We start from the raw sequence: 25878 nt of genomic DNA on the forward strand, positions 1-25878 counted from the left end.
AGTTTCAACATACCTATCCAGAACCCCCTCATCCTTACCACGACCAAACAACCACGAACAATCAACGATCGTCAGTTTGCCAGCGTAACCCTGTTCCAATGCGAAGTCGTCATTTCGTGGATCTGGCGCTCGACTTCCCGTGCCTCAATGGTTGTCCGCTCGATAGTCGCCCTGCGGTTCCCCTCGCGGCGCCAGCGCTCAATGTCCCTGTTCATCTTGTCGAGCCGGCGGTGCTTCTTGTCCATATCGTAGCAGAGCTTGCATTTGTCCGGATCCAGGATGGTCTCGAACACGAGCTTCAGCCCGCACGTCTCGCCCGTCCGGTATTCCTTGTTGCACTGTTGTTTGAACTGACCCCATCTCCAATATCCGCAGGCCCATCGTGTTTGATAGAAGTAACACATGGTTTTTTTGGGGGGGGGGGGGGGGGGGGGGGGGGGGTTTTGATTGGGGGGGGGGGGGGGGGTTTGTTCGTTGGTCTTTTTTTTTCGTTCGGGCCCCCTTTTCTACCCTCGTCTCTGTTTCTTCGTCTCTTGTGTCTCTCCTCGTCGTTTACTTTCTTTTTCTTTCTGGCAACGTTTGGGTTTTTCCCCTCTGCGGGCCGGTCCGTCTGGCTTGGCTTGAGAAAGTAACTAGCTCGCTATGCGCAGAGATGTGGTGGAGAACAAATGGAGGAGGCAAGGAGAAAGAGAGGAGTAGGAAGCAGCGAAGAAGCGAGAGGAGTAGAAGTGGTTCGTTCGGGGGTCTCGGGTATGGTATGAAGTCACTGATGCTAAGTATTCCCGTACTGGACCTGAAGCTCAGAACAGAGGTTTGTTAGCCATCTTTTATTTATGTTTTTTCGTCCCTTCCTTTGGTTTTCCCTTTTGTTTAGTTCCTCCACGTTGCCACCCCTCCCTCTTACCCCCCTACAATATGCAGCACCATGCTGTACACAGCAATGCTTCTTGTCACTTGTGTCCAATGGTGGTCCCTCCTCTTCAGGGGTAGCTTCTCTGGCTTGGAGGGGGTTTGTTGTTGTCATGGGGGTGAAGATGTGTGGGATGAACGATGTGAGAAGGAGGGGCGTGTGAGGAAAATAAGAACGAACAATGGTTAGAAACAGGAAACTGACCAGCGCAAGAAGAGACCTGCCGTACGATTCGAAGAAAAAATTGACCCGCCGAGCAGCGAGCGGCAGTGGTGTGGCCTGGCAGCCCGTTCCGGCAGAAAGAACAAGAAGTGTCGTTCGCAAACGCGATCGAGAAGTCTCTTTTTAAATTTTTTTATTCTGCCGGCGTAAAGGCGGTTGGGCAGCAGTGGTGGTCTCTTTTTGCTGGCCCGGCTCGGGGGTGTGGGTAATGGGGGTGCGCCCTTTTGACGTTGATTCACCAGCCCGGCTCTCAAGGTGAGATGGTTCGTTTCTTTTTGTATCCCTTGTTTCAAAGGTTGATTGTTCGTCTGATGACCTTTGTTTTCTCGGATTGGTGTTGAGGTTGTTGACACTCACTTCAGACTGATACTGGCTTCGTGGCTTCGTTTGGTCTCGCTTTTTTCTGTGTACAATCTTGCCTACTTATGCGTCTTCTCCTCTAGCTTGAGGGGAATCAAGGCTAACTTATACTTTGTCAACAGATCAAGCTCGTTGATTGGGACCCGCACAATGTGTTGTCACGATGCCTCCATGCACACGCAGACAACACTACATCGCGCTACACTATTCACGTACACACGCACATAAATACGCACTTGATGTACATTAAACGATCAACTATCGTGCGGTTGTTTGACTTGTTTCCGATTCGAGATGTGGAATAAATATTCCGTTGACCACTCACCTTCACTTACACGCCCACTCGCCCACCGAACAAGACAACCCATTCCTTCAAAGACGAGTTGTATAATTCGTATACAAATAGGAAGTGATTGACATTGCATCGAGAACATCATGGAAGTTGTCGTGGCGTGTCTTCTCGGATCTGCCCCGTTTGGTCAATTATTCCTCGCCATTGAGTTCGTTGTCTGCTGCGGACAAAACAATCTTGGACCGCAAATCAGGCCTACCGCCTGCCAACTTGCATCTCGAGATCGAGGCTGGCGGATATTTGAGGACGTCTGCTTGCCACGTTTGTCGAAACCTCGAAATCTCCTTCAAGGGGACCTTGCTCGACGTTATATTTCTCCACTTTTGAGTATTGGAGCTCTTCAAAAAGATATGACACAACTTGCAAGGGGGGTTCAAGGCAAAAGATTGCAAGTGTTGGTCTAGGCTGACTTGGGAGAGGGAAGAGCAAAGAATGCATATGGCTTTAGAAAGTTGGTGTGGGTGGACATCATGAGGCGCTGGCAAGAGACATATCCTGTGCCTGTCAAAAATCAGGTATGAATTCATGCTGGAGGGTGACATGTTCTCTTTTCCCCTAGCCCTTTGGTTCACCGGTCATCCGTTTCGATATATTGAGTCCGCGAACCCCTGGTCCTGGCCAAGATGTAGTTCGTCTATTCATCAGGCACAAACTCGGCATCCCACACACCTCTGTTCCTCTTTTCATGTCCGTAACGTTCCCATCCATCGCTGCACACGTCTGGTCGCAGTATCATCCAAGCGCAAGGCGGACGACATCGCTCCACTTTCCAGCGAAAATCTCATGTAGGCAATGCGCGAGTGTGCCTTGCTGCAGAAGACTTGCAGTTTTCGTCTCCCAGGAACAACCCTGAAGTCCGCCCTGGGGCATTCTCCTCCTCGACATTCCCGCTGCGGGCTGCGACCTGCAAGGAGCGACGGGGCAGCGTTTCTAGCCTCCCGCTCCAAAGACAAGGCTGTCTTTCCTCGCCCACATTGCGTGCGGCCGCTGTGGAGCTTGGTATTACACACACACCTCCTCCTGCCTGCCATCGAAGTTTGTTTCTTTTCTATCATGGATTCACGTTTATCCCGCGCGAGACAACTGTCATTCCGGGGGCCGAGATGTCAGGGATATCTGCCCGGTGCCCCTGGAGGGGAATGGTCTTGGCGAGAGTGGAAGCCGGCATGAACCATTGAGTCCAGGCTGTGTTTGTGCGGCGTTGTTGGTGAAGCCATTGGTTCCCCCACACTACCACATAGGAACGGGACACCACGGCGAAGCTACGTCCAAGAGAGTTAGCACCACCAGCCATCAGAGCTGACCGAGGGCCACTTCATAAGGCCACCCCCAAGCTGTTGCCTGCCGCGTTGAATGGAACGTCATCAAGGTGGCATAGCGGCAAGGTTGGCATGCTCGTTTGACTCTTTCACCACCTTCCTATCCTTCTCTTCCCCCATCTTCGGTCGACTTGAGCCTAATTGAGCATGGGGAACTGATTGATGGCTCTCCACATGGTCAGGCCAGGCACAATCATCAAGGGAGGACAACTGTCTCGCAAACACAGGACCCCTGCAGCCACTTGGGCAGGAACAAGCAAAGGGAACCATGGGCGAGACCAACTCAACATGGTATCAAAGTAGGGCTTTGTCACTTTAGGCTAGACCTGCCAGAGCCGGAATCCCGTTTCCTCAGTCGATCGACTTCACCGTTAACGAATAATCGGACGCTCCGCACATCCTTGCTATGCATGGGCTGCTTCCGTCAAGGGAGGGGGTGCTCCTCCTGTCTTTGCCTTACGAGAAAGGCGTCCATCTTTGTCGACGAACCATAGCGCTTTAAGGAGGATGCGGCCTATTGCAAATCAGGTGAACCGTTCAGGGACATAGGAGACTCCGCTGGCCTATGTCTTCACATGCATCGTTCCGCTTGTCCCAATGTGGACAACTCGCTGGCTTCGCGTCTAGATCGCCGCGGGTCATGGTAGGCAAAGAAGGTGAGAGAGCTGAGAACGGCCCTAACAAAGTCTTCGGGCGTTGGTTAGAGCACTGGGCAGGACAACGTGGCGGCCGGCCGCTGGCCATGGCCGATGTTCCACCTTGCATTGCGTATCGACTACGTTAGAACCCCGTCGGAGGTGCATGTACCCAGGCCGTAATCAGGTTAAAAGTATCCCCTGACAAAGGCCCTCGTAAACTCACTCCCTTCAGTTCTAGGCTGACTTGCGGCGCGCCTGGTTCGCCCATCATGGATGCAGGACTGCGGTTCACATCCGCTTTTTACCCTGAACCTCTTAGTGGATGACATGTGGCTTGTCAAAACCGCCGGACGATGCTCCCCGGCGACAGTCGATTGAACAGATTGCGCTCTCATCTGCATCCGCAGCTCGTTGCAAAACAATGCTAGTTCTCACTGGAATGCTCTACCGCCATTGCTCCTCTTGGGTAATTCCATGTGTGAAGTTACCTGACGATAGACATGCAACCACTGATAGCGACCAAGATAGGACTGCAATGATGTGACAATCATGCGGGAGTTTAGTCCAGCCAGGGGAAACACACGGACCAGGATATTGTAGTATCCAGGCTCAGGGTACGGCGGGTTCAGATGCGCCTGGCAAGTCTATATCAAATCACAGCCGTTGACCCAGATTCCTTTGAGAACAGCTCAGCCTATGGAAGAATATGGATGATGGGCGGGCCAAGCGGTCTCGCGAACATATCTCTCAATGGCAACACCACCTATTGAGGGTTGCTCAGGGATCACAAGTAGGGAATCCCCTGTGTGGACTGTTGATGCGCTGTCAACTTGGGGGACCGTTTCTGGATAGGCTTGCGTCTGTGGACACCAATGAACCCAGACCTTACACCCTGCAGGTGGCTACTTTCCCTTGACACGGCCGTCGTCAACTAAAAGTAGCAAATGAATTGACCGGCGGTGCCACCTGGGCGACTAAGGCAACACTTTTGCTGGCGGGGTAGCTGAGGAACCTCCTGGAGAACCATGGAAGGGCGTGGATGAGGCCACTGTCGCGGCCCAGTATCGTTGTAAGGCCGGGTGATCCACCGTCGGTGAGGTCGCTGTATTCTTGCGACCTTGACTGGAGCTTACGAACCAACGGGACGGCCCGTTGGCCCTGAGCAGGATCTTGAGCACGAGCTCGGCTAGGACATAGTAACAACGGAGAGCCCTCTTGGACAGGAATCGCCGCGAGCTGTACTTCGATTTGTGTGTTTGTGTGTGTGTGTATCGCCATGAACTCTGATGTTGCCACTCGGGAATCTCCATGGTGTTCGTTGACAGATTGGACCGGAGAAAGCTTGCAGGATTAAGGCCAATAAACACCCTAGACTTCTGGAAGGCGTTCGCAGGTTACCCGAGTCCTTGGATTTTGCGAATCATGTGTTGAAGAAACGATGCACCTTTCTTTTAGATTTGATTGGGCCCATTTGGTAGAAAGCGACAAAATAAAGACCAATGACGGGCAGAAGAAACGCACGTCAGCACGCCACTCGTGAAAGCCACGAGATGGTAGGGTCTATTCATGTAGACCAGCAGAATGTACTTCGGGTGGAGCAACCAGGCTGAGCTGCGTCATGCTCCTTGTCTGGCGATCATACCGGTGAGGAAACCCGCAGGTAGTTTACACCTTTAGCCATGCTGCCGAAACTAGCAACAGTGACTGGGACCAAGGAAATTGGCATAAGATTGGCTGTCAAGCACGGGGAGGGAGGGCAGAAAAAGGCAATGTCAGTACAAGGCAGGGTCGACATGGCGACAGGGGTTAGGTTGGATGTTGGTCGACCAAAACGGGCGTGTTTCTGTTGCAGCCGCAAAGAAACCCAGGGGAGGATATGATTGGTCAGGACCGACTTTCGAGGCGTTGGGTCAGAGGAATGGGCCGCACCCACACAACAAAAGTCAAGGCAGATTTGACAACACGCGATGCGCTCTTCGCGGCAAGGCGGGTGGTCAAGTACAAAACAATGACGAGGATGATGGAGCAGACGGTTGGTAGCAGAATCTGGTGTTCGTAGCCCGTGGGAATAAGTGTACTGGCTTGTGTATTCTGCCCAATGCCAATGTTCATCTGGTTCATCATGCCGTGTGGCAATACCCGATGTCGTTCGATGCACTCAAAGCTCCGGCCGATGCAGCGGATAATGAAAGTGGGGCCTGATAGAGGGTGCAGCCTGGTCTCTCCTACTTGCTTCACAATTGACGTGTTTGAAAGCTGAGAAGCATTGCAGACATGCTGGTGGCTCATTGCGACACGCGATGGAACGAATCAATACATGGAAAGGGTGGCCCATATTCCGCGCGGTCAACTATTGACCGGCGCAGGAGCTCGCGCGAAGCGGACTTAGCTAGGCGCAGTGCAACATGAAAACACTATGACTGCGAGCACCTGACGGCTGTGTAATGGTAGTGCCGCGACGCGAGCTCCCAATGTTGCGAGGCTATAGCGGATGACATGGCGATGCGGCCAGGGTCAAGGTTCTTCATGCTCAGGTTTGTGACGAGTGTCAGTTGATTGAAGCCCAACGATGTGGTCCAGGGGGGAGTGCCCAGGTAGCATAGAGGGGGACGCCCTCATCTCCAGGATGATTCATCACCAAAAAGGTCTTGAAAGTGGCCAAGTATTTGACGGCCCATTGAGAGGCCATGTCCACGTCGGGACGAGGGGGGAGGGAGAGCAGGCATGTCTGACGCCTCGTTAAGAAATTGACCGACGGACCAGGTATTTGCGAACATTGTGTCCGCAGTTGAGCGTGAAAACGAGACACATTTGGTGTCGAAGCATACCATGTGTAGCATTTTCAATGATTCGAGATATGAGTACATATGGCGGCGTTGTGGCTTGAAGACGCGGGACATCGGGACGTTGGAAGATGCAGTTAAGCCGGACCGGGAGCTACCTGAAAAGCGGGTCGGGTCTTACGGAGCATCCCTTTAGATGAACGCCCCGCCTCAGACCAGATCCACTAGGGACACCCCTTAACAATCGGGGAGAGGAAAGATGTTGCCAAAGGTGCATGCATTCAAGCCGGGGAGAGCCAAAGCGAGAAGGCGCAGAACAGGCGAACACCTCCCGTCTGCGACAGATTTCTTATGCTCCAGGTCGCACGCATTCTGCGGCAATGTATTATGGACGATGCAGACCGGCGAGACTGACGGTCAAGTCCCCAATCAATGTAACGGTATGTGTCCAGCATCTGGAGTAGCATCAAGGTTTCCATCATCCAGACTCTCGATTGACAAACACGAGGTGGCGGCAGTGGTTTCCGTCCTGTGCGCTTTTCAATCCCTACGGCCCTTGGCCTCTTTGACGAACCATCGACCTAATGTCGACGTTGTCGTCTCGTGGGGGGAGGAACGGGCGAGATGTTAACCGCTGCGCCTTGGAAGCACTTTTCTCAAAGACGGCTCGCGGAGACGATACGTACCAACGCCACCCCCTCCACAGTGTCACTCGGCGCCGTTGAACTGAGCCAAACAAGCACAGGATCTCGCCCAAAAGCCGATTGGCGCGCACTGTGACTCGTCTTACCCCTGTTCCTGGTCCATTCTGGGCCGTGTGACGCAGCCTGGAACGATGGAGGCGCAAGCCTGCAATGCATTTCGCATACTCCTTCAGTCCTTCCTCACTCATCATGGTACGAAGACAGGAAGGCGCACCCAGTAACCCCCCACATCGTCACGCCTCTGCCTCTCAGCTCGGATGGGCGGAGCCTGCGATTTTGGGGAAACAACTTTTATCGTCCTAGCCGTTGCTGCTGACTCTGGCCGACGGCGTCGACATCCTCACCACGATAGGCGCCTCCTCGTCGTTGAGGTACTCTTATCACCGTTTTCGACCTTGTATCCTGTCTCAGTCCTCGGCATCCCTGCCCTAGTCTGTCTCCCTTGCGCCCTCCCGAGATTCGAACCTCGACTTATGGTTCTATTGATGGCCGGCTGCACAAAAGTCACTTCGTTGTGACCTACTCTCATCGCTATTCTACCATAGCCGCCCCCCTCTCGTTCTTTGCCACTCCTCTTCCGCTTCCGCTACTTATTCCCGCATTAACCGACGCCATTTCTCCTCCCGTCCCGCCATCACGAACGGTTTCTCCTGCCGGTCGCCGGTCGGGTCTCGAACGGCCAGTCACCTTTCGGCACGCGCGCGCAAACACGTCTTCACGCGAGGCGCCCGCCCTGTTTCATTGAGACCCGCGCGGCACTCTGGCCTTCTGGCCGTTACGTCCTCGGCGCATCTCGTCACCCTTACGCGACGTTTCTTGTCGTCGGCTGGCCTGTACCGCTCGTTGCGCGCTGTCTTCGTCCCTCTGCCCTCTCCCTCCTCGCGTGTCCCATTCTCTCGAGAGTCGGTTACGCAATTCTGTGCTTGGCATCGGACAGGCATCGGATCGGGGCTCCAGAGAGTCCGTCATAGTCACGGAACGCGGTTGTCGCCCGCTGGGACGACTCCGTGACCTTCTCGAAGCCTCTCTAGGGGCCGGCAACCGCCATTGGCAAGATTTCACATCGCCATATCGTCGCTGTAATTGAGCTCCTCGGAGCGCGAATTTTCTCGCTCTGATTTTCACCGTCTTGTCGCTTTGCAGGCGACTGAGTCAGCCATGGACGCAATGCACGACGATTCGGTCCCAGACCACCTGCTCTCCCCGAACCGCCAACTTGCCATATCACGCTCGTCTCCAGCAGTTCCTGTATCCGCCAGCGATCACGGCCCTGGCCATGCCATTCACACGCAGCTCGACTCCACGTACACGACGGCCGCTGATGCCCGACCACGTTTCCAAGCAGATGATGGAGCCCGTGCCGAGCAGCAGTGGTTCCCCGAGGCCTCCTTTCCATCCTCTTGCCTGACGCTATTTCGACCGCCGTATCATCCCCCAGGCGCCATCTCTGAACTTCCCAACGAGATTATGCTGCACATCCTCGGCTATCTGGATGTCAATGACCTGTTGTCCACTTCGAGGGTAGGCGTTCCCACGTCCCAGTGACTCTACAATGACTTGTTGCCTCGAGGTTGCTTTTTTCCTCCTACGATCTCACGCACCCAACCCCCCCGCCCATGTTTGCTGCCCCATTGAGACCCGTTGACCCCGTCGTTGCTGAACTCTGCTGATGGCACAGACCAACCATCGCCTGCGTCACCTGTCCCTCTCGCCAATTCTTCATCATTATCGGCTCCGTCACACGCGCGCCATTCTGCCGCCACTGCTATCTTCCCCTTCACGCCCTTCGCTGGCGGAGCTCATCGCCCGCTCCATCTTTTTGACTCACACGTCGGTCGTCTCGCGCCGGCTGGCCCGTTCGTTGGTCTCCATCCGCCTGTCCCGGCGCCTTGCTACTCGGCCGTCGGCCGAGGCCCTCGTCGAGCGGGCTGTCCTCCCACCCGAATGCGTCCCCGGCATGAGCATGGTGCAAGTCGCACCCGCCCTAGTCGCCAAGCGGCGGGCCATCGAGAAAGAGAAGGTCAAGGACGGGTTGAGGAAGTGGGTGGAGGGCGTGTGGAAGGGCGAGGTACGCCAGCGAGAGGAGGGCATCAAGAAGTGGGAGGAGACCAAGGGTGTTGGAAGGGTTTGGCGGCTCAGGCGTTTCTGGGAGCGAGTGTCGAGAGGAGACGGCGCCGGCCTCCGGTAGGCTGGAACGCATGTAGAATTGGTGATCTGTGTGCGGTTTCCTTGGACTTGGGCGTTGGGGTGGAATACCGTTCTGGGAGCGGCGGCAGCGTTTGGCTTCACTGTAACTACTTTCAACGTGCAAATGATAACGTGTACCATGAAGGCAACAGGGGGTCCAACTATTGGACACGCAAATCAAGCAGCTGTAGCACCACATCAACGACAAATTTCGGGTTCTGTGAAGCTACAAGCAACCTAACCATGTCACGGACATAAAATATTAAAATTGAAAAATGCAGAAAGTCACATGGAGTAGCGAAATAAAGCTGCTGATGTAGGGTATACTAAAACTGCTGTAGTGGCATTAAGCACCGTCCAAGTCATCCATCAAGACGTTCCCCATATTGTCATCTCGTATCCCTTTCGTGTTGCACCTCTTCTTTGTCCAGGTTAAGAGAAGGGTTTAGAACCGAGGCGGCTGACTGTTATAGCGAACAAAATGCCGGCGGGGATCAGAAGAACCGAGAGAACTGCGTTGAGAACAAACGTAACCGTTACCATCCAGGAAAGCCGGCGGGTCCGCTAGACGCATTGCTTTCTGAACTCGTCGTCGAGCTCTTGTTCGACCTTGGGCTCCTAGAGAGAAGAAATGGGGTCAGCCATGGTCGTGGAAATGATATGCACGGAAGAACAGCAGAGCTGGTTTCTTACAGGCGTCAAGGGCTTTGGCGGCGCTGCTTTTTTGCCATCACATTCGGGACAGCCTGTAATGTTAGGCGCGAGGTTGTGTTGAGGACTGAGACACTAGTCAATGTCAGTTTATGGCATCAGCTTCGCGAATCCCTCCCTGAAAGAAAGGGAACCCGTGCCAAACACACTTCGTTGCAGTAGACATGGCCACAACTGAGAGGCTGGCAGAATGACGCACGGCAGCTCCTGCACTGGTGGGCAGGTGCTGGTGTGCTAGGGGACTGCGGAGTTGACGTTGGTGTCCTAGGCTCAGCGGCGGCGGGGGTACCGCTGGATTCGTTCGGGGCGATCATTCTCTGGAATATGCCGGCTCGACTTTGGACTCCAAGGATAAGCTGTTGCGTGACTTTGGAGAGAAGATGTCAAATCTGCTATGCGAAAGGAGATGAAGGAGGTAAGCTGACGCAACGGGTTCGTGATGAGAACGCCCAAAGGCAAGTTCTTCAGTTGTGGTCGATAACTGCTGCTTGGAAATGAGAAACGTATAAGGAGATGCGTTGTCAAGGTCTTCATGGACGATGTGAAGGACGGGAAGCCATGTTGGCTGTTGACGTTCCAAAGCTAGAATGCGTCCAAACGGAGGGAAGGCACAATTTCAAGATGCATCGTGCCTTCCGTTTTCTTTGTTTGAATCCATATGGATCGAATGATGAGTATGCGCCTGCCCCAAGATGGCTGTGATGGTAGAATCTGGAAAGAACTATCTTCAGGGGAAGGCCTGGAGCGATTGCTCGCCAGAGCGGAAAGAGGTTCCCTTCTGGCAACCCTCCCAACAGCGCATTTTCCCAGGCCAAGAGAATAGCAGGTCAACAACGATGAGAAGCAGACACAAGGCAAAGTTTGGCACATCAAGTGGCTGAACTGAACGGCTTGGACGGTGTGTGTACTGAAATGTCAGCCTGCGTGCCACGCTCACCACCATGCCAAAACACGACGACCACAGCCGACGAGCGTCAAAGCATATTTGAGTTTGTCTAGCGGACATTGGAAAGCAATCAGCATCTTGAATTTGCTCGATGTCTTATTGCCGAGCTATCAATGACGAGTGACAGCGGCATCGTTGAACCGTTGCCTCTGGAGCGGCCCCCGAAGTTTTCTACTGAAGCTCTGCCGCAAACCACCCCTTTCTTACATTACACACAAATCGTTCTCATTGTATTATTGATATTGTATGCACAAATTCAAGTGGACGATAGAAAAGCAGCCTTGGAAATTTCGGCATGGTTCGACTACATCATCCAACGCTATCCGATGGAGACCTGTCAGGTACAAAGCAGGATCACGGCCGCTCAGAACCCCTTTGGCCTCCAGCTCCATTCTTGAGGAGAGGATTTGGAACCGCTAAATTCTTCCAGCAAACTCTAAATGTCCCGAGACTAGCTCCCTAGAAGCCAAATCTACTTGGCTCGTAGTCCATTTCTGGCGACGATATTTTTCTCCCTCGAGGCACATGGGCCAAGACCTGCCGAGCACGCAGACAACCAGGGTACTAGGCAAAGCAGGGGAACAACCTCGGTGTCATTATCAAGTGCTCACGAGCATGATTTAGTCGTTTTTGGGTTGTCACAAGTGAATTGTGCGCCGAGTAGTCCGCATCCTGGGGGAACTCGGTCAGGGGCTGATGCCAAGCGGAGCCCGCCAGTCCCCCTGCTTACTTTTTGATCTTCTTCACTGGAATGTTTCTAACTACCTGCCGTGGGGCGCCGTCCCGCTAGGTCAGACATTCATTTGCGTTCCGATGATTCCTCCACTTCCTTTTTGCACGTCAAGGCATGACTTGGGATGATTATTGCCATAACACTATAGGATTACGAGATTCCTCTATTACTGCGTTGACGTCAATATCCGGAACTACCTAGCTTGCAAAAAAGCGTAGGGGCTGCGACATCGGCAGCACGGGCGGACAGTGCAAGCGTAACCATTCCAGACACCGCGACGGCCTATTAAAGCGCCTACACTCAACCCTGCATGGATTCACATTAGCTCGCTGAGCGCCACTTTGAGACCATGGCAAGGGTGGCTCTTACCTCTTCCTCATTGCTGCCGTCCACAAAACTCTCATCTCCTCGGGGTCTGCTTCTCATGCGAGGTGGATGTCGGTGAATGACCATCGGGATAAGCAAACGATTGGAGAAGGTACTTGATCCAGGAGCAGGCCAGCCACCGGAAAAGGGGCCAAAGCCCCTGTTTGGATAGCTTGGTGCCTGGGATGGACCTGCTCTTGGAGACGACGCCGCCTCTGCAACAGGAATTGGTGGCGCATCACCAGGTCCCCAACCGTGGGAGGCAGGCGACGATGCCATCAGCCGCACCACTGGTGGACGACCTCCAGGGACCCTATTATCGTGGGCGACGGCATCATCCGCCGTCAAGGTCCACCTCGTTTCATCTTGAGGCCTTGTTCTGTAAGTCTCGGCCTCATCCTCGGGCTCATCCTCTTCCGACTCCTCGTCGCTCAGCCAGTTCTTGTCATCTTCGGCTTCCTCTTCTGAACGAGTCTTGTAACGAGCCGTTGTCCCGATAGCCACCCGACGCCACGGACATGCCGTCTCAGGAAGGGGCAAGCCTTGGGCCAGCAACTCGTCGTCCTCGGCTCTTCTCCATCTCGCCCAGTTTCGGAGATGGACCAAATGCTTCTCTGTCTGGCGTACACAGTGTCAGCTCAGCTTGTAGACCAAGAATACTTTTATCCAGCACATGAGAACACGTACGGCAATAACAACCGGGATACTAAGAATGCCGTTTTCGTTCAGCTCAAGCCCAACCTCGGCGCGACAGGTCGGGCACGGAGCGTAGACCTTAACCTGCGGCTCAACGTAGCGACTGTTGTCCGGGACGGGCCGGCGCTCTCCCATCTCTCTGAACTCATTGCGGATACACTAAGCCTCTAGAGTCAGCCATCCACCCCTCCCAACTTCCCTTAGGAAGACCTACCTGTGTGCAGTGACTGTGCCCGCAGTGAGCGACATGCATGCTGCGCAACGGTTCGTAGCAGATACTACACGTACTTTGCTCCACCATGTCATCCAAAACCTGCCAGGCGTCGTAAAGTTCCTGTCCCTGGGTTTGTGCCTCGCTTTCGTCAAGGACGCAGGCCTCTGACTTGCCACCGGCCTTGTGCTGCAGCTCAGAACCCATATCCAGCGCCATGGTCTCGGATTGGTCACGTTTTACGTCTTGTTCAAGGGGCGGCGAGAGCAGTTGATTCAGATGAATGCGGAAAATTCAAATGTCTCGGCAGGCCTTGAGCGTGATGGATGGATGCCACGACACATATTGAGTTTTTACAAGCTGTATGTCTATCAAGGAGATGAGATCTGGAGTATATTCATGGAAGACACGGAGTCGGAGAAGGAATGGTATTACCATCGGAGATGGGCCTGACGGTGAGTGACCCCTACGAAGACGACTTTTGGTGGTAGTTAAAGTCCGCGATACTCAAGGTTGAGACACAAACGATGGCTTGGACGCGAACGATAGATAGCCGGTGGGCACATGAAGTCAAATGGGGTTGGATTCTTGATTAAAGAAACAAAGAGTCAAGGCCACCCGATATGCCTGCCCTGCTATGCAATGCTGTGTAACTGATGCTAAACTCCAGAACGCCATCACCAAATCCTCTTTGCAATCATTTCGTACCGCTGGACTCCGTGGTAGTCCCCTTCTTGCGGCTTTTCCGGCTTCGTAGCCCGTCCCTTGCCGCCCTTTAGGCCCTCCTTCTCGTCTGCATGTATCCACCTCCGTCGGTCCTCGGTGACCTCGATGTGGCCGTAGCCGCCGACCCTCTTGCCCGTTGCATCGTACACTTCGCGTTCCTCTTGGCCTGTCGCGACCATGTGTTCCTTGCGCTTCATCTTAGCGTACCTGTTGCGCGAATACCGCAGCAGGACCATGCCGAGCAGCAGTTTGGTGATGAGCAGGACCAGGAACGCGATGAAGAAGACAACAATCATAGTAACTGCCGCAATCACATCATCGCTGGTCCAGGTCCACCATGCTCTGCTCTGGACGCTGGGTTCACCATACGGGTAACCGTACACAGCCCGACCCAGGGCGTCCCGTAGCAGCGTATCCAAGCGATCGAGAGCCGCGACCATCACCGGCGATGACGGCGTTGCGGACTCGACAGACAAGGATGTCTGGGTGGACTCCGGGATAGGAGTGGGAATCCGAGTTGATAGGAACATATGGTACGTCTGGACCGAAGCTCGTATAAACAAGCAGGACAACGGGATGACGGCCAGACCAAGCCGTCGCGTCAATGAGGGTGAGACAAAGGCCTGCAAAAGTCAGCTATGAAATGGATTTGTCCAAAAGGTAAAGACTTACGTTGGTATAGTAGTCCTTGCACAAAATGTCCAGAATGCGGCTGTAGAATGTCGGCTTGATGTTGTTGAACTTGTTTACGTAGGCATGCTTGATGGTATCGACCAACATCTCGCTGCCAATGACAATGAGGAACGGAGAGAGGACCTCGCCAGACCAAACCCACGATGGAAGAATTGTGAAGCTGAACGGCAGAATTGATGGGCTGTGGAGAGGCATGGCCCCTGAGCCTCCTAGGTCACTGTTCTCAGAGCCAGCTCCAGGCACAGAAAGCCCTCCCACCTCCACAATGTTGCGCATGCCAATGATGAAAAGCATGATCCACAGCTGGAAGCGCTCAACAATGTCCGCACACGTCAGCTGGAACAGGTTGTCCTTCTCAAAGCGCTTGAAGACTGTGCTCTTGATCTCCACAAACTGGTTGGAGATCATGAGAGTCAGGAGGGCGTTCGAGTAAGAGTTGACGGCGACGTTGAGTGTGATGACCTGGTAATACAACGCGACCGAATGGATAACATTGTAAATGAGGGCAAGGACAAACATGCCTAGAGGCAAGAGGACCTTGGAACGGCCAGAGCTGTTCCTAGACAGGGTCTCGGAGCTGAATAGGCACTCAAAGATGTCCTGTCCGAGGGCCGACAAGAGACGGTCACCGACCTCGAGGACGTTGTAGATGACATACAGCTTGATGCCATCCTGGGCGCGGATGAAGTGGTACATACGGCTGGCGTCGAGTTTCATCAGGAACAGGGAGCTAAAGAGGATGACAGCACCCTGCAGCAGGTCCGCCTTGTGGAAGGAAGACAGGTTAGATGGCATCGACTTCGTCCTACGATGGCGGTGCGTCCTGTATCCAGAGGCATGCGAGGGATGGTGGCCAGCAGACCCATTCACTTTATGAGTGATGTGCCCGTTGCCGTTCAGCTTAACTTCCTGCTCGACAACCCTGTTGCCATTCGCCTTGGAATCGGATTCTAGATGAATGGTCGGGGCGCTATCCGGCGATCTGAGGTCCAATGTGGGGACGGACGGTCTCCGCTCGGCCGGTCGACTTCGACTCCTATCGCGACTAGCAAGGTGATCGGTGTCATCCTGCTGGATAGACGAGGTGGTCCTCGCTCTTGCTCTTGGTCGACGAGCCCTGGCCCAGAGTCTGCCCAATCCGTACCAGACAAAGCCAATCATCCACTGCGCTTCTTTTACCGCCATGTAACCCCACCATCTGAACAGGACCCCAAGAGCGATGCAGAATCTCATGGGTAGAATGGTGAAGTTGTACAGCCAGGCATCGAGACAGGCCAGTGCTCCAAAATAGAGAGTCCTTTCGAGAAACGATGGAAGCAAGAGAACATTCTTCAGCCTTTCCCACTTGACAACGTAAGACTCGTATGGGATATCGTTCGTATGCGAGTGGTGTATGTACAGGGGGCTGGGTCGTTGGGCAGCCAGTTCCAGCTGGAGATGGGTTGGTATAGACATGGGCGGGAGGGGTATCGAGGGGGTAGAGGCGAGGGCGGGATCGGTTCATTTCTATGTGACTTTGTCGGCAGCGGTACATGGATCTGGGGCGGTTTGTTCTGTGTCGGCGGCTGAAGGTTGATGGCGTTGAAATGACTGCTTCCATCAAGATTCAGCGGCGGTGGCCGAGCAACGGTGTAGAAGGAATTCCGGCGGGGCGAAGTGGTCTGGGATTGTGATTGCCGCCGGGTTGTTGGGGGTGTCGAGAGCGTTCTGCCGGTAAGCGGTCTTCGGGGCTCGTCTTGATACCGGGACCTGTTCCCACCGTCCGTCACAGGGCCGTTCGGTCGCAGGGAGGCCGGCTGGCTGAGTATTGACTGCCGAATAGCTTGCAGCTGGTCCGCGACGGGCAAGCGCGCTCGTTGTTCTTGGTTGCTAGAAGCTTGGTCGGGAACAATGGCCACAGGGAGAGCCTCGGGGGCCGTCAGCTGCTGCATCCCTGCGACCGATAATCTTCTAACGTTATCATGGCTCTGGTTCTTCTTCATGGATGCAGAGTTCGATCCGGCCCTGGCCCTAATTTCTGATGCCACGCCCTCCTTTTTCTCAGCCTCCTGCTTCTCAGCGACGGTCGCAGGCTCTGACGTGGACGACGAGTTAGAGGAGTCCAGTTTTTCAGGCTTGCTGTGCGTCGAGGAGGTATCAGAAGACTGGTCTTCGTCGGAGTGGCCGCCGGGTATGGTAGGGAGAGTCGATGTAGGGGGCGCGCTCGCGGAGACGCTCGGCAGCGGAGGGAGAGGAATGTGCGACAGCTTGATGTCGGCCTTGGTGGCTAGACCACCATCATCGTACGCGGTGCTGCCCTCGGGAACGAACGTCGGCATGGGCGGGAATGCCTCGACGGGCTCGGCGGAAGGCGTGATGGTCGGGTTTCCAGAAGCTCCATGATTGTCGTCAGCCTCTCGGTCGTCGCGGTGTTCACTCGCCGCCATTCCCAAGCCCTTCACTGTCTTTGTTGGAGAAAAGATATGGGCGCCATTCGCATGGGCTCGCAGGTTCGGTCGTTCTTGGCGCAGAGGGGACGTCGGCGAAATGGAGCAGATACTTTGATAGGGCGAGTCCTCGATGTGTGCTGCCGAGCGGTTCAAGCAATCAGGCTTGCAGTCTGCAGTTCTTCAGGTGCAGAGGTCGCGTGGGGGAAATGGTGCCGAGCGGCCGATCTCCAGGAACGATTTGGATTGGTGGCCGGACAGGGAAACCTAGCGGCACAGCGCGATTCAGGGCCAAAGAGGACGACCGTGGGGACGCTGTCTTGGATCCGGATGGGTCGAACGGCGTGGGAAGTGACGTACAGGGCTGGGCCGTGCGCTGACTGCCGACTCGTGGTGACTCGCGAGGACCCGAGACCACTGCTGGACAGTCCAGCAATGAATGCAATGAATGCACTTGGGCAGCAGTGAAGGTCCAGGACTGACTAAGCAGCGACGCTCAGTGAGAGAGGAAGAAGAAGCTAACGGGGCGGGCACGGGACGGCAATAACGCAGCTCCGGAGGGTCGGCTCCGACAACGATTCTGCTTTCAGTCTGGACGAGATGATGATGATTTGATATTGCTTGCCTGGCTAGTAGGTATTTGCATTCCCATCCCCAGCCCTAGGAGCAGTCCCATCTTTAGCTCTGGGAAGTTCCTTTGAGACCTCACTCTAAGCATCTTCGTCCCCCGTGTCACCGTCTATGAGGGCAATCGTCTATGGAATTACGGAATTACGACGTTCACTTGTGCTACCTATGATGGAGGGTTTGAGTCATTACCGCTGGCACCTATTGAGCTGGGACACCGACCAAGACGCCGACTCGGCAAGATGAACTCGATAAGTAATGGCATGGCATCGTCAATAAGAATTTCCACTTTATCGGCGATTAGAAGTCAGAGCTTTCACAAGCTCCAGCACTTGAATATCCGTGCTAGAGCTGGTCTCCCTTATATCCGTTAATACCACTGGTCGCAAAGCCGGATCGGAACCGCGCCGCTCACTGCAAACCCTCGTCTCGGCATCCACTGAAGAATTGGAAACTCCGAGGGATGGGAGCTCTGCCAAGTGGGGTTTGGAAGATTCCATGCAGGGTGCCATCTTGTCTCATCGAGAGGGGGGGCACAGCGTCCGAGTTCCAACCTTCGCAGCCGGGCTGGTCATCCAGTCAACCCAGTCCATTCATGGCATCGAGGGAATCGGGGACGGATCTCGACCCACCAAAGGTACCAACATATACACTACTGGCAGCAATCAAGTCCCGTTGCTCAAAAGGAGGGATCCAGTTCGCTATTGGGAATCCCCATTCGCTTGGTAATGCCTCACGTCAACAACGCAATGGCCCCAGCACTCTTGGTCCGCAGGGCCCCTCCACCATCCATGACGCCCCTCCCCACGTCTTTTCCAGCTTCAGACATTAGACTCTATAAGCTCGCTCGCCCCCGTCTCTTAGCCTCTGCTTTTCACTGCAAGTCCTCTCCGTGATACAACCTTCCTGCTCCCCTTTCTCGAATCTTATATACACCAAGACCGATACCAATATACACAATGGCCTCCAACCCTCCCGGAAAGTGCTGCACCGTCGGCGTCAAGCACGAGTAAGAAGAGCCCGAGACCACCCTGCCCAACAACCCCTCCCCCCACTTCAGAAAGCTTGAATTCTCGGAAGGGCAAACCTTCAGAGATGAGCATCACACCGCCCGCCATGTACTTGTTGCTATCTCCAACAACCAGCCATGCTAACTACATCTTTCACACAGGGGCACCCCTCAGGGCAAGAAGATCACCGTCGCCGGCAAATATGAGGGCTACCTCGCCGAGGCTCCCGCCGACAAGGCCCACAAGAACACCGGCATCCTCTACGTCGCCGACGTCTTTGGCATCTGGCCCAACTCCCAGCTCGTTGCTGACCAGTTTGCCGCCAACGGCTACACCACCCTGATCGTCGACCTCTTCGACGGCGACCAGCTCAGTCTGCCGCCCCCCGCGGGCCTGGACATCCCCAAGTGGATCGCCGAGGGCAGCGATGGCAAGAACCCGCACACCGTGGAGGCCGTCGACCCCATCATCGTCGACTCCATCAAATACATGCAGAATGAGCTCGGCCTGACCAACGTTGGCGCCGTCGGCTACTGTTTCGGTGCCAAGTACGTCGTCCGCCACTTCAAGGACGGCATTAAGGCCGGCTACCTCGCCCACCCCAGCTTCGTTGAAGAGGAGGAGCTCGCCGCCATCACCGGCCCCCTCTCCATCGCCGCCGCCGAGACTGACGGCATCTTCCCTGCCGAGAAGCGTCACAAGTCCGAGGAGATCCTGGCCAAGACGGGTCTGCCCTACCAGATCAACCTCTACTCCGGCGTCGAGCATGGCTTCGCCGTCCGCTGTGACCTCAGCAAGAAGGTCCAGAAGTATGCCAAGGAGAACGCCTTCCTCCAGGCCGTCTCCTGGTTTGACGAGCACCTGTTGTGACTGCGTGATGGGCGTGAGGGAGATTCAAAGTTATGAATGGGACGATTTAGAAGCTGTGCCGAGGACGGCGCCCTGAGATGTTAGGAAATACCAATTGATGACTATTATTATGATACCTTGGCAAGTCCCAGCTGCCGAGAGTCCTGATGAGCAACGCCGGCTTCAAGCCTCTGCTTTCCAATCGCTCTTGATAAAGTCCGCACACCGCTCCGTAAGCATGTATACCGGCGCCACGGTGTGGGCACTCGTCACCTTGGGGAACACGCTCGCATCCGCAATGCGCAAGTTCTTGAACCCATGCACCCTCAAGTCCTGGCCAACGACGCCCTTCTCCTCCTCCAACGCCATGCGGCAGGTGGACGTGGCGTGATAGAAGTTGAGCAACCCTTCCCTGATGTAAGCGTCAATCTGCTCATCCGTCACGTCCCGCCAACTGCCTTCAACGCTTCCAGCCTTGACTCCGGGAGCTTGATGCCAGGTCGAGTTGAAGGGATAGTTTGTCTGTCTGAACCGTTCCACATAGTTCATAGAGAACCGCGCCGCCTTGCGGGCGGCGGCCCAGTCGCGGGGGTCCGTGATGTAGTGATGGTACACTTTGGGGTGCGTCAGAGGATCGGACGAAGCGAGCTCGATACATCCCCTCGAGAACGGCTGCACGAGCGTGGCAAAAAAGGCGGAGTAGCCTTTGCCCTTCTCGCCGCCGAAAGCAGCGTTTGCGAAGAGCAACTCTATGTCGGGCACATTCTCCGGCTGCGAAGCATCCGTGTTGTCGTGCTTCTCGTCGACGGCGTTGCCGCGATGTTTGACGGTCATTGTCGACTCGTCAATAGTGTCCGAGTGGAGCCAACCACATAATCTCGCTCCGGACGTTGCCAGCATGCCGGTCTTGAAGAGGAGAAAGAGGATGAAGTGCCAGAGTCCGATGAGGGGGTTGAGCATGCGGAGGTACGAGTCGACAATACGGACCTGGAAGGCGATGCCAAAGGCAACGTGGTCTTGAAGATCGGCGCCGACGCCCGGCATGTCTCGCACGAGGGAGATGTTGTGCTTTGCGAGATGTTCCTTGGGACCGATGCCACTATGGAGGGTGAGCGGGAAAACCACCAATATCAAAAGCGGGCTCGACGCGGCACATACCTCAACATGAGAAACTGCGGTGTAAAGTGCGTTCCGCAACAGACTATGACCTCTCTGTTCGCCTTGACAATGCCTTCCCTACCTGGTCGCTTGTCGAGATGGTCCAGGATGTAAACCCCCGTTGCTTCTGTACCGTCGGCGCTCGTCTCGAGTCTCGTAGCTACGACGCCTGTACAAAGAGTGAGTCTTCCCTTGCGTTCAAGGACCTTTGACTTTGGCAGGTACGCAGACAGGGCCGAATGACGGTAGCCAAACTTATCAACCATGCAGTCGGTAGTGAAGAGGCCCATGGCCGGAGCGCTTGGGTCGTTCGCATCGTCTCGGACCGGCAGGTTCATGTCGCCCGCGGCTTCTTGGATGCTGTGAGATGTTAGAAACCACTGTGGCATTTGTTGCGTGCAGCGAAAGCCACATACTATGGGTCGATTGCAAACAGCATCGGGCTCTTTCTAAACTGGAGAGGTCCTAAACAAGGCATGTGAGTTCCAATTGAAGCAGATTATTTCATCGCCAAGAAATGTTACCACCATGGCCGCGGTGAAGGGCCTCTGGAGAACAGGCAGCGTCCTCAATCTTCTTGAAGTACGGCTCGCACTTGTCCCAGCTCCATTGATCGTTTCCCAGCGCTGCCCACTGGTTGTAATTCCCCGGCGCGCCGCGGGTGAGCATGAGACCGTTGATTCTCGTGGCGCCGCCCAGAGCCTGCGTGTTGAAGGTCCGCGTCTTGCAGCCATTCCACTGCTCATGGGGCTCCGACCAGAAGGTCTCGATCTGGGGGCCTTTGCCGTCGCTGGCGTTGCCGACAATGGGGACGCGGTCGATCCACGTGTCCCTGACTTTGCCCTTGCAGATGACGAGGACGGAGACGTCGGGGTCCTCGCTGAGCCGGGAGGCCAGAACGCATGCTGCGGTGCCGCCTGCAGACCATCAGGAATCGGTGTTCGCGAATACGACCTGACGATACTCACCGCCTACGATGACATAGTCGAACGCCTTGCCGTCGACATCGACCGCCTTGCGCTCTGGATATGAGCGAGTGAAGAGCCAAGCCATGGTTGATCAAGGGAGAGTTGCTTGGTGTCCGGTCACAAGTGCGACGAAAAATAGTTGCTGGGCTAGGGAGAAAATGATGACACTTGGGCAACAAGTTCGGGCTTTGATGTATAGATGCTTTGGACTTGGCATTGCTGACATCTCGTCTGACAGGATTCCTGCTTTGCCTACACCGTTGAGATAAGAGCTAGCGAGAAGGATTGAAACACTGCATATAACAACTTCTCACTATCCTGCTCTTGTCATGTCACAATCGTCAGCCGAACGATGCGGCATCATGAGGGGGTAGGCGGTTGTTTGGCGTTGCAAGACGCAAACGTTCTTTTCATGATGTTGAAGCGCCCCAGGTAAACCGGGCCATAAGATCTTATCAAGGTGCATAATGACATCGAGCAAACACCATGTCGAAAAGTCCAAAGTTCCTTCGCATGTTTCTCATTCCCAAGCCGCGCTCAACGGCGCTAGATTCCTCGCACAAGGTCAAAGTTGAGGGCGGTGTTTGATAGCTGGGGGGAGTGACATCCAGTGAGGCTGTACTGTAGTACGACTTTGCCTCGATGGCTGTATAAATGACTGGCCCATGATCAACGACAGTGAGACTCTGCTTCTGTATTTCAGTCTCAGGAAAGGCCTACTAGGCCTTGTGGCCGGAACACATTGCAGTCAGTGTTGGTCCGTGCCACTGGCTACTGGCACCGGGATGAGATTGAAAGACAACGGATGACGGGCAGCAAAGCAACGCCAAAGAGGGGACGAATGGAAGCTTAACTTTTGGCTTGGCTTGGAAACGTGGGAAAACAAGCACTGGCAGATGGGCCGGCTCGTCAATTCCATGCCGTGTCTTCCGCGCCTTTTCCCTGCCTTTGCACCGCCCGCACCGACCGACGTCTGGTTCGCACGACGGCCCGCTCCTAGTCCTGACTTCTGCCTTAGACGGGAACGCAGCACTGCCCTGGAAAACGGGGTGGTTTGGACGTCAATCCATCCGGGAATCGTTCTCCCATGTCAAACACGTCAACATACCTCGCGTTGCACATATGCACCACGACTGCATCGCCATCCTCGCCCACCGCTCGCCAGCGACGACCGCCCGTCAAATGGCAATGGCGAAGCCACCCTTGCCCTCGAAATCCCGCTGCCTGCTGCTGCACAGCAGAATAGCCCCCATATGAGCCACGAGCTAGCGACCGATAGGGCTACTGGGCAAGACAAGGGAGCCATGCTGACGCAGGGGTTGGTGATGGGGCAGGCAAGTTGGCCAACGGCAGACCAGTCAGGACCGCCTTAGCAAGCTGGCGACGGAGGATGGCTGGGTCGTGAAGACGCCTGGAAAGTCACTGGCTGGGCAATCGGGGTCGCGCATCCCACCCGCGTGCTCTCTGCCATCCGCCGCGTCTCGCTTCTCCCCTCCGGTTCTGCCAGCGGCTGTGTTGCCGTCGTGCGCTAGCTCACCGTGCAGCCTCGTCCGTCTGGGGGCTCTCTCAATTTTTTCTCTCCCCCTTCTTTCTTTTCGCTTTTCGACACACGTCAGGCCTCCTCCTGCGTCCCCGGGGTCTTTTCAGCTGAGCCTGCTGATCTGCCGGGAAGCTGGAGTACATCATACCCTCCATGGCTTCTCCGACCTTGGTCATATTCCTCTGCCGTCTCCTCCTCATGCTCTCCTGATCTCCGTCAACACACCTTTTGAACGGTCACATTAAAGCAAACCAGCTGCGAACGAGTGTGTACCAGATCACTCGCCAATTCCAGTTAGCGACGATAAGGCGCGGCAAATACCGGCAGAGCGAAACCGCGAGAACGACCCCCCCGGCCGCAGAGAGCGGTTATGGACGGCATGGACCCAGCGCAGTTCAACAAGACGCTCCAGGTCATCAACGACAACATCAACGACGATGACAAGGAACTGTTCGTCGCCATTGCCGCTCTGGTCATATCTATTGTCGCCCTAGTCGCCGCCCTCCTCCAGGTCGCACAGCAGTACTATGCCTCTGCCGCCGGCTACTCCAGTTGCGGGAGCAAAGTCATAGGGAGGTGGTCCGAGTCCAAGAAGCGCATCCTCAAGTTTACAGAGTTCCGATTCGAGGTGCAATTCGAAACCCCAGTCATCTTCCTATGCCCGCCGACAAACGACAAGGGTCCCGTCAAGGGCCAGCAAATCATTTTCATTGATGGGTCAGAAGATAGTCTGCGGGACAGCCGCTCCGAACTCCCAGATCCAAAGAGTAGCACGGACAAGACAGCCATGACCGACAAGGAGCTGGTCAAGCAGTCTGTTCACACGGCCGACAACGAGCGGGCTTCGTGGGTGACGCTGCTCTCGGCCCTGCAAAAGATGGAGCACGAGTCCAGGGAATGGCAGAGGGAACAGTACTTGGAGAAGGTCTACAAGAGTCCGCCCAAGGGCCGAAAGGGACTGTCCAGGTCGAGAAACCGGAGGACGTCGAAGCTGCGCTCAAGGAAGTCAGCGACAAGTACACCCTGACAATCGCCATACAGAAGAAACTCCGGAGCTGGGACACGATGCCGACAAACGTCAAGAAGCCCTATGCCACCACCACCTGGTGCCACATCGTGGAGATGCTGGCTATGCTTGGCGTGTACTGGATCGAGTTCAACAGGACCAACGACAGATACCGCGCCGAGGGTAACGGCTACACGGTAACAGGGGAGAAGGTCAGCGACCTTGGCATCATGTTCACCTTTCAAGTATACGGGCGCAGTCGCTTCAAGAGTAATCGCGTTATCCCCGTCGACGAGACCAAGGAGTTTTGCTTCGGCTTCGTCCCGACCATTTACAGATCAACGTCGGATGGCCGACGCCTTCAGTTCCCCAACGACGAGCCCAGAGACCTGTCTACTTTGAACTTTGCCAGCAACCACGAGATTGCGGAAACCCTGGTCCTCATCGGCTGCAACACAAACACCGTCAACTACTTTGCCGACAAGTCCACTGCGCGCATCGGGCATTTGTTTCCCGGTGAGTCCTGATTCCTCTGTACCCATATGGGGTTCTGGCATCTAACGTCATCTCTGTAGTTGCTTTTGAGATAGTGGGGATGCTGGCTCGCACGCTTCACATTGAGAAGAGCGCGTTCCGCCTGCTTCCCAACCCGACCCACTATCGGTGGGATACGAAGAACTTTTCCCTGACTAGACTGCTCGAGGCATATGCCAAGCAGATGAACAAGCTCAAGGCAGACCCGCAGTATGCAACGAGCGTCGTCGGGAAGGCGATCCGGAGGAACATTCGGAGCATACAGGAGCACCTCAGGGCCGCCGAGCGCAGCAACTGGCTCACCTTGCCCCTCATGGACGCCCTGCACTCGGCGCTCGACGACACGGACGAGATCTTGACGGCCACGCCCAGGGAATCTCGGCCCGCCATGCCCCGCAACTACACCACCGTGTCTCGCATGCAACAGACTGCTCCTAGCAAGCCGGCCCAGCCGGCGGAGGCCCCGAGCGAAATACCGTTCGAAAGCTCACGGCAGGAAATGGTCAAGGACGTGCTGCGTAGTCACATCCAGGAGGTGCTTGCCGGCTTCAACGAAAAGACGGAAAAGGCAGCAACCCTCAAGGCCCCCGGCGGCAACCAGCCCCTCGAAGAAAAGGCGCGGCCCCTCCGCTTCGAGGACATTGACGCTGCGGCCCCGGAGCTCAAGCAGGACAAGCTCATGGAAGTCTACTTCCGCGTGGTCCGGAGCAAGGTCATTGCAGAGTCCAAGGAGTCCAAGGACAGGCGAGCGTCCATCTCGCCCGCGGCGCCGCTTGTGGGCTTTGGCGGGCTGAAGAGGAGGAACCAGACGAACCTCAGCACGATGACGGCAGACACGGTCGACGACGAGGAGCAGATCTTCCTGTATGCCTTGGACGACGAGAATGTCAAGTACGGGGACATCTGGTGCACCCTGGTCTTCCGGATGATCTGTTGGCTCATGCTGCACGACTTCCATAAAAAGGACGTCCAGGTGTCCAAGAGCGAGCTGCTGGGTAGCCGTCTACCGGTCTACATTGCATAAGCTGCCCGGGGTTGGCGGGCCGCTATACACCGGCCGTCGTTATTTCTACGCATTTACAGGCCTTCTTGGAGGCAAATTGCATTGGTTGGCGGGGACCGGTTAGGGGAACATTTTGTTTTGTGAGCGAGCGAGTTAATTACTACGGCCATGTAAAGGTTTCATCGCGACGATAGATTTCC

At 55.2% G+C, this 25878-nt stretch overlaps 8 protein-coding genes across 8 annotated transcripts; 3 read left to right on the top strand and 5 right to left on the bottom strand.

Moving 5' to 3' along the window:
- Nucleotides 1-71: 71 nt before the first annotated feature.
- Nucleotides 72-404, bottom strand: ColSpa_12540 (uncharacterized protein; the record flags this gene model as incomplete). Its single annotated transcript, XM_049278752.1, has 1 exon — nucleotides 72-404. One exon carries the CDS (start codon nucleotides 402-404, stop codon nucleotides 72-74), a length of 333 nt encoding a protein of 110 aa, XP_049134709.1.
- Nucleotides 405-8446: 8042 nt separating this feature from the next.
- ColSpa_12541 (uncharacterized protein) lies at nucleotides 8447-9476 on the top strand (the record flags this gene model as incomplete). Its single annotated transcript, XM_049278753.1, has 2 exons — nucleotides 8447-8809; nucleotides 8967-9476. The coding sequence occupies 2 exons, from the start codon at nucleotides 8447-8449 to the stop codon at nucleotides 9474-9476; spliced, it is 873 nt and encodes a 290-aa protein (XP_049134710.1).
- A 2710-nt stretch (nucleotides 9477-12186) lies between these two features.
- Nucleotides 12187-13357, bottom strand: ColSpa_12542 (uncharacterized protein; the record flags this gene model as incomplete). The annotated part of the gene is made up of 4 exons (XM_049278754.1): nucleotides 12187-12849; nucleotides 12919-13066; nucleotides 13142-13181; nucleotides 13216-13357. 4 exons carry the CDS (start codon nucleotides 13355-13357, stop codon nucleotides 12187-12189), a joined length of 993 nt encoding a protein of 330 aa, XP_049134711.1.
- A 458-nt stretch (nucleotides 13358-13815) lies between these two features.
- ColSpa_12543 (endoplasmic reticulum membrane protein 65) lies at nucleotides 13816-16983 on the bottom strand (the record flags this gene model as incomplete). The annotated part of the gene is made up of 3 exons (XM_049278755.1): nucleotides 13816-14487; nucleotides 14537-15988; nucleotides 16090-16983. 3 exons carry the CDS (start codon nucleotides 16981-16983, stop codon nucleotides 13816-13818), a joined length of 3018 nt encoding a protein of 1005 aa, XP_049134712.1.
- Nucleotides 16984-18569: 1586 nt separating this feature from the next.
- On the top strand, nucleotides 18570-19490 carry ColSpa_12544 (hydrolase tropI; the record flags this gene model as incomplete). Its single annotated transcript, XM_049278756.1, has 2 exons — nucleotides 18570-18619; nucleotides 18782-19490. 2 exons carry the CDS (start codon nucleotides 18570-18572, stop codon nucleotides 19488-19490), a joined length of 759 nt encoding a protein of 252 aa, XP_049134713.1.
- A 162-nt stretch (nucleotides 19491-19652) lies between these two features.
- Nucleotides 19653-20965, bottom strand: ColSpa_12545 (putative GPI-anchored cupredoxin; the record flags this gene model as incomplete). The annotated part of the gene is made up of 2 exons (XM_049278757.1): nucleotides 19653-20568; nucleotides 20628-20965. 2 exons carry the CDS (start codon nucleotides 20963-20965, stop codon nucleotides 19653-19655), a joined length of 1254 nt encoding a protein of 417 aa, XP_049134714.1.
- Nucleotides 20966-21131: 166 nt separating this feature from the next.
- ColSpa_12546 (L-sorbose 1-dehydrogenase) lies at nucleotides 21132-21680 on the bottom strand (the record flags this gene model as incomplete). Its single annotated transcript, XM_049278758.1, has 2 exons — nucleotides 21132-21544; nucleotides 21596-21680. 2 exons carry the CDS (start codon nucleotides 21678-21680, stop codon nucleotides 21132-21134), a joined length of 498 nt encoding a protein of 165 aa, XP_049134715.1.
- A 1834-nt stretch (nucleotides 21681-23514) lies between these two features.
- ColSpa_12547 (uncharacterized protein) lies at nucleotides 23515-25699 on the top strand (the record flags this gene model as incomplete). Its single annotated transcript, XM_049278759.1, is given in 3 exon segments — nucleotides 23515-24070; nucleotides 24082-24657; nucleotides 24717-25699. The coding sequence occupies 3 exon segments, from the start codon at nucleotides 23515-23517 to the stop codon at nucleotides 25697-25699; spliced, it is 2115 nt and encodes a 704-aa protein (XP_049134716.1).
- Nucleotides 25700-25878: the final 179 nt, after the last annotated feature.

This window comes from Colletotrichum spaethianum (genome assembly GCF_022836535.1).
Source record: "Colletotrichum spaethianum MAFF 239500 DNA, contig65, whole genome shotgun sequence".
NCBI lineage: Eukaryota > Fungi > Ascomycota > Sordariomycetes > Glomerellales > Glomerellaceae > Colletotrichum > Colletotrichum spaethianum.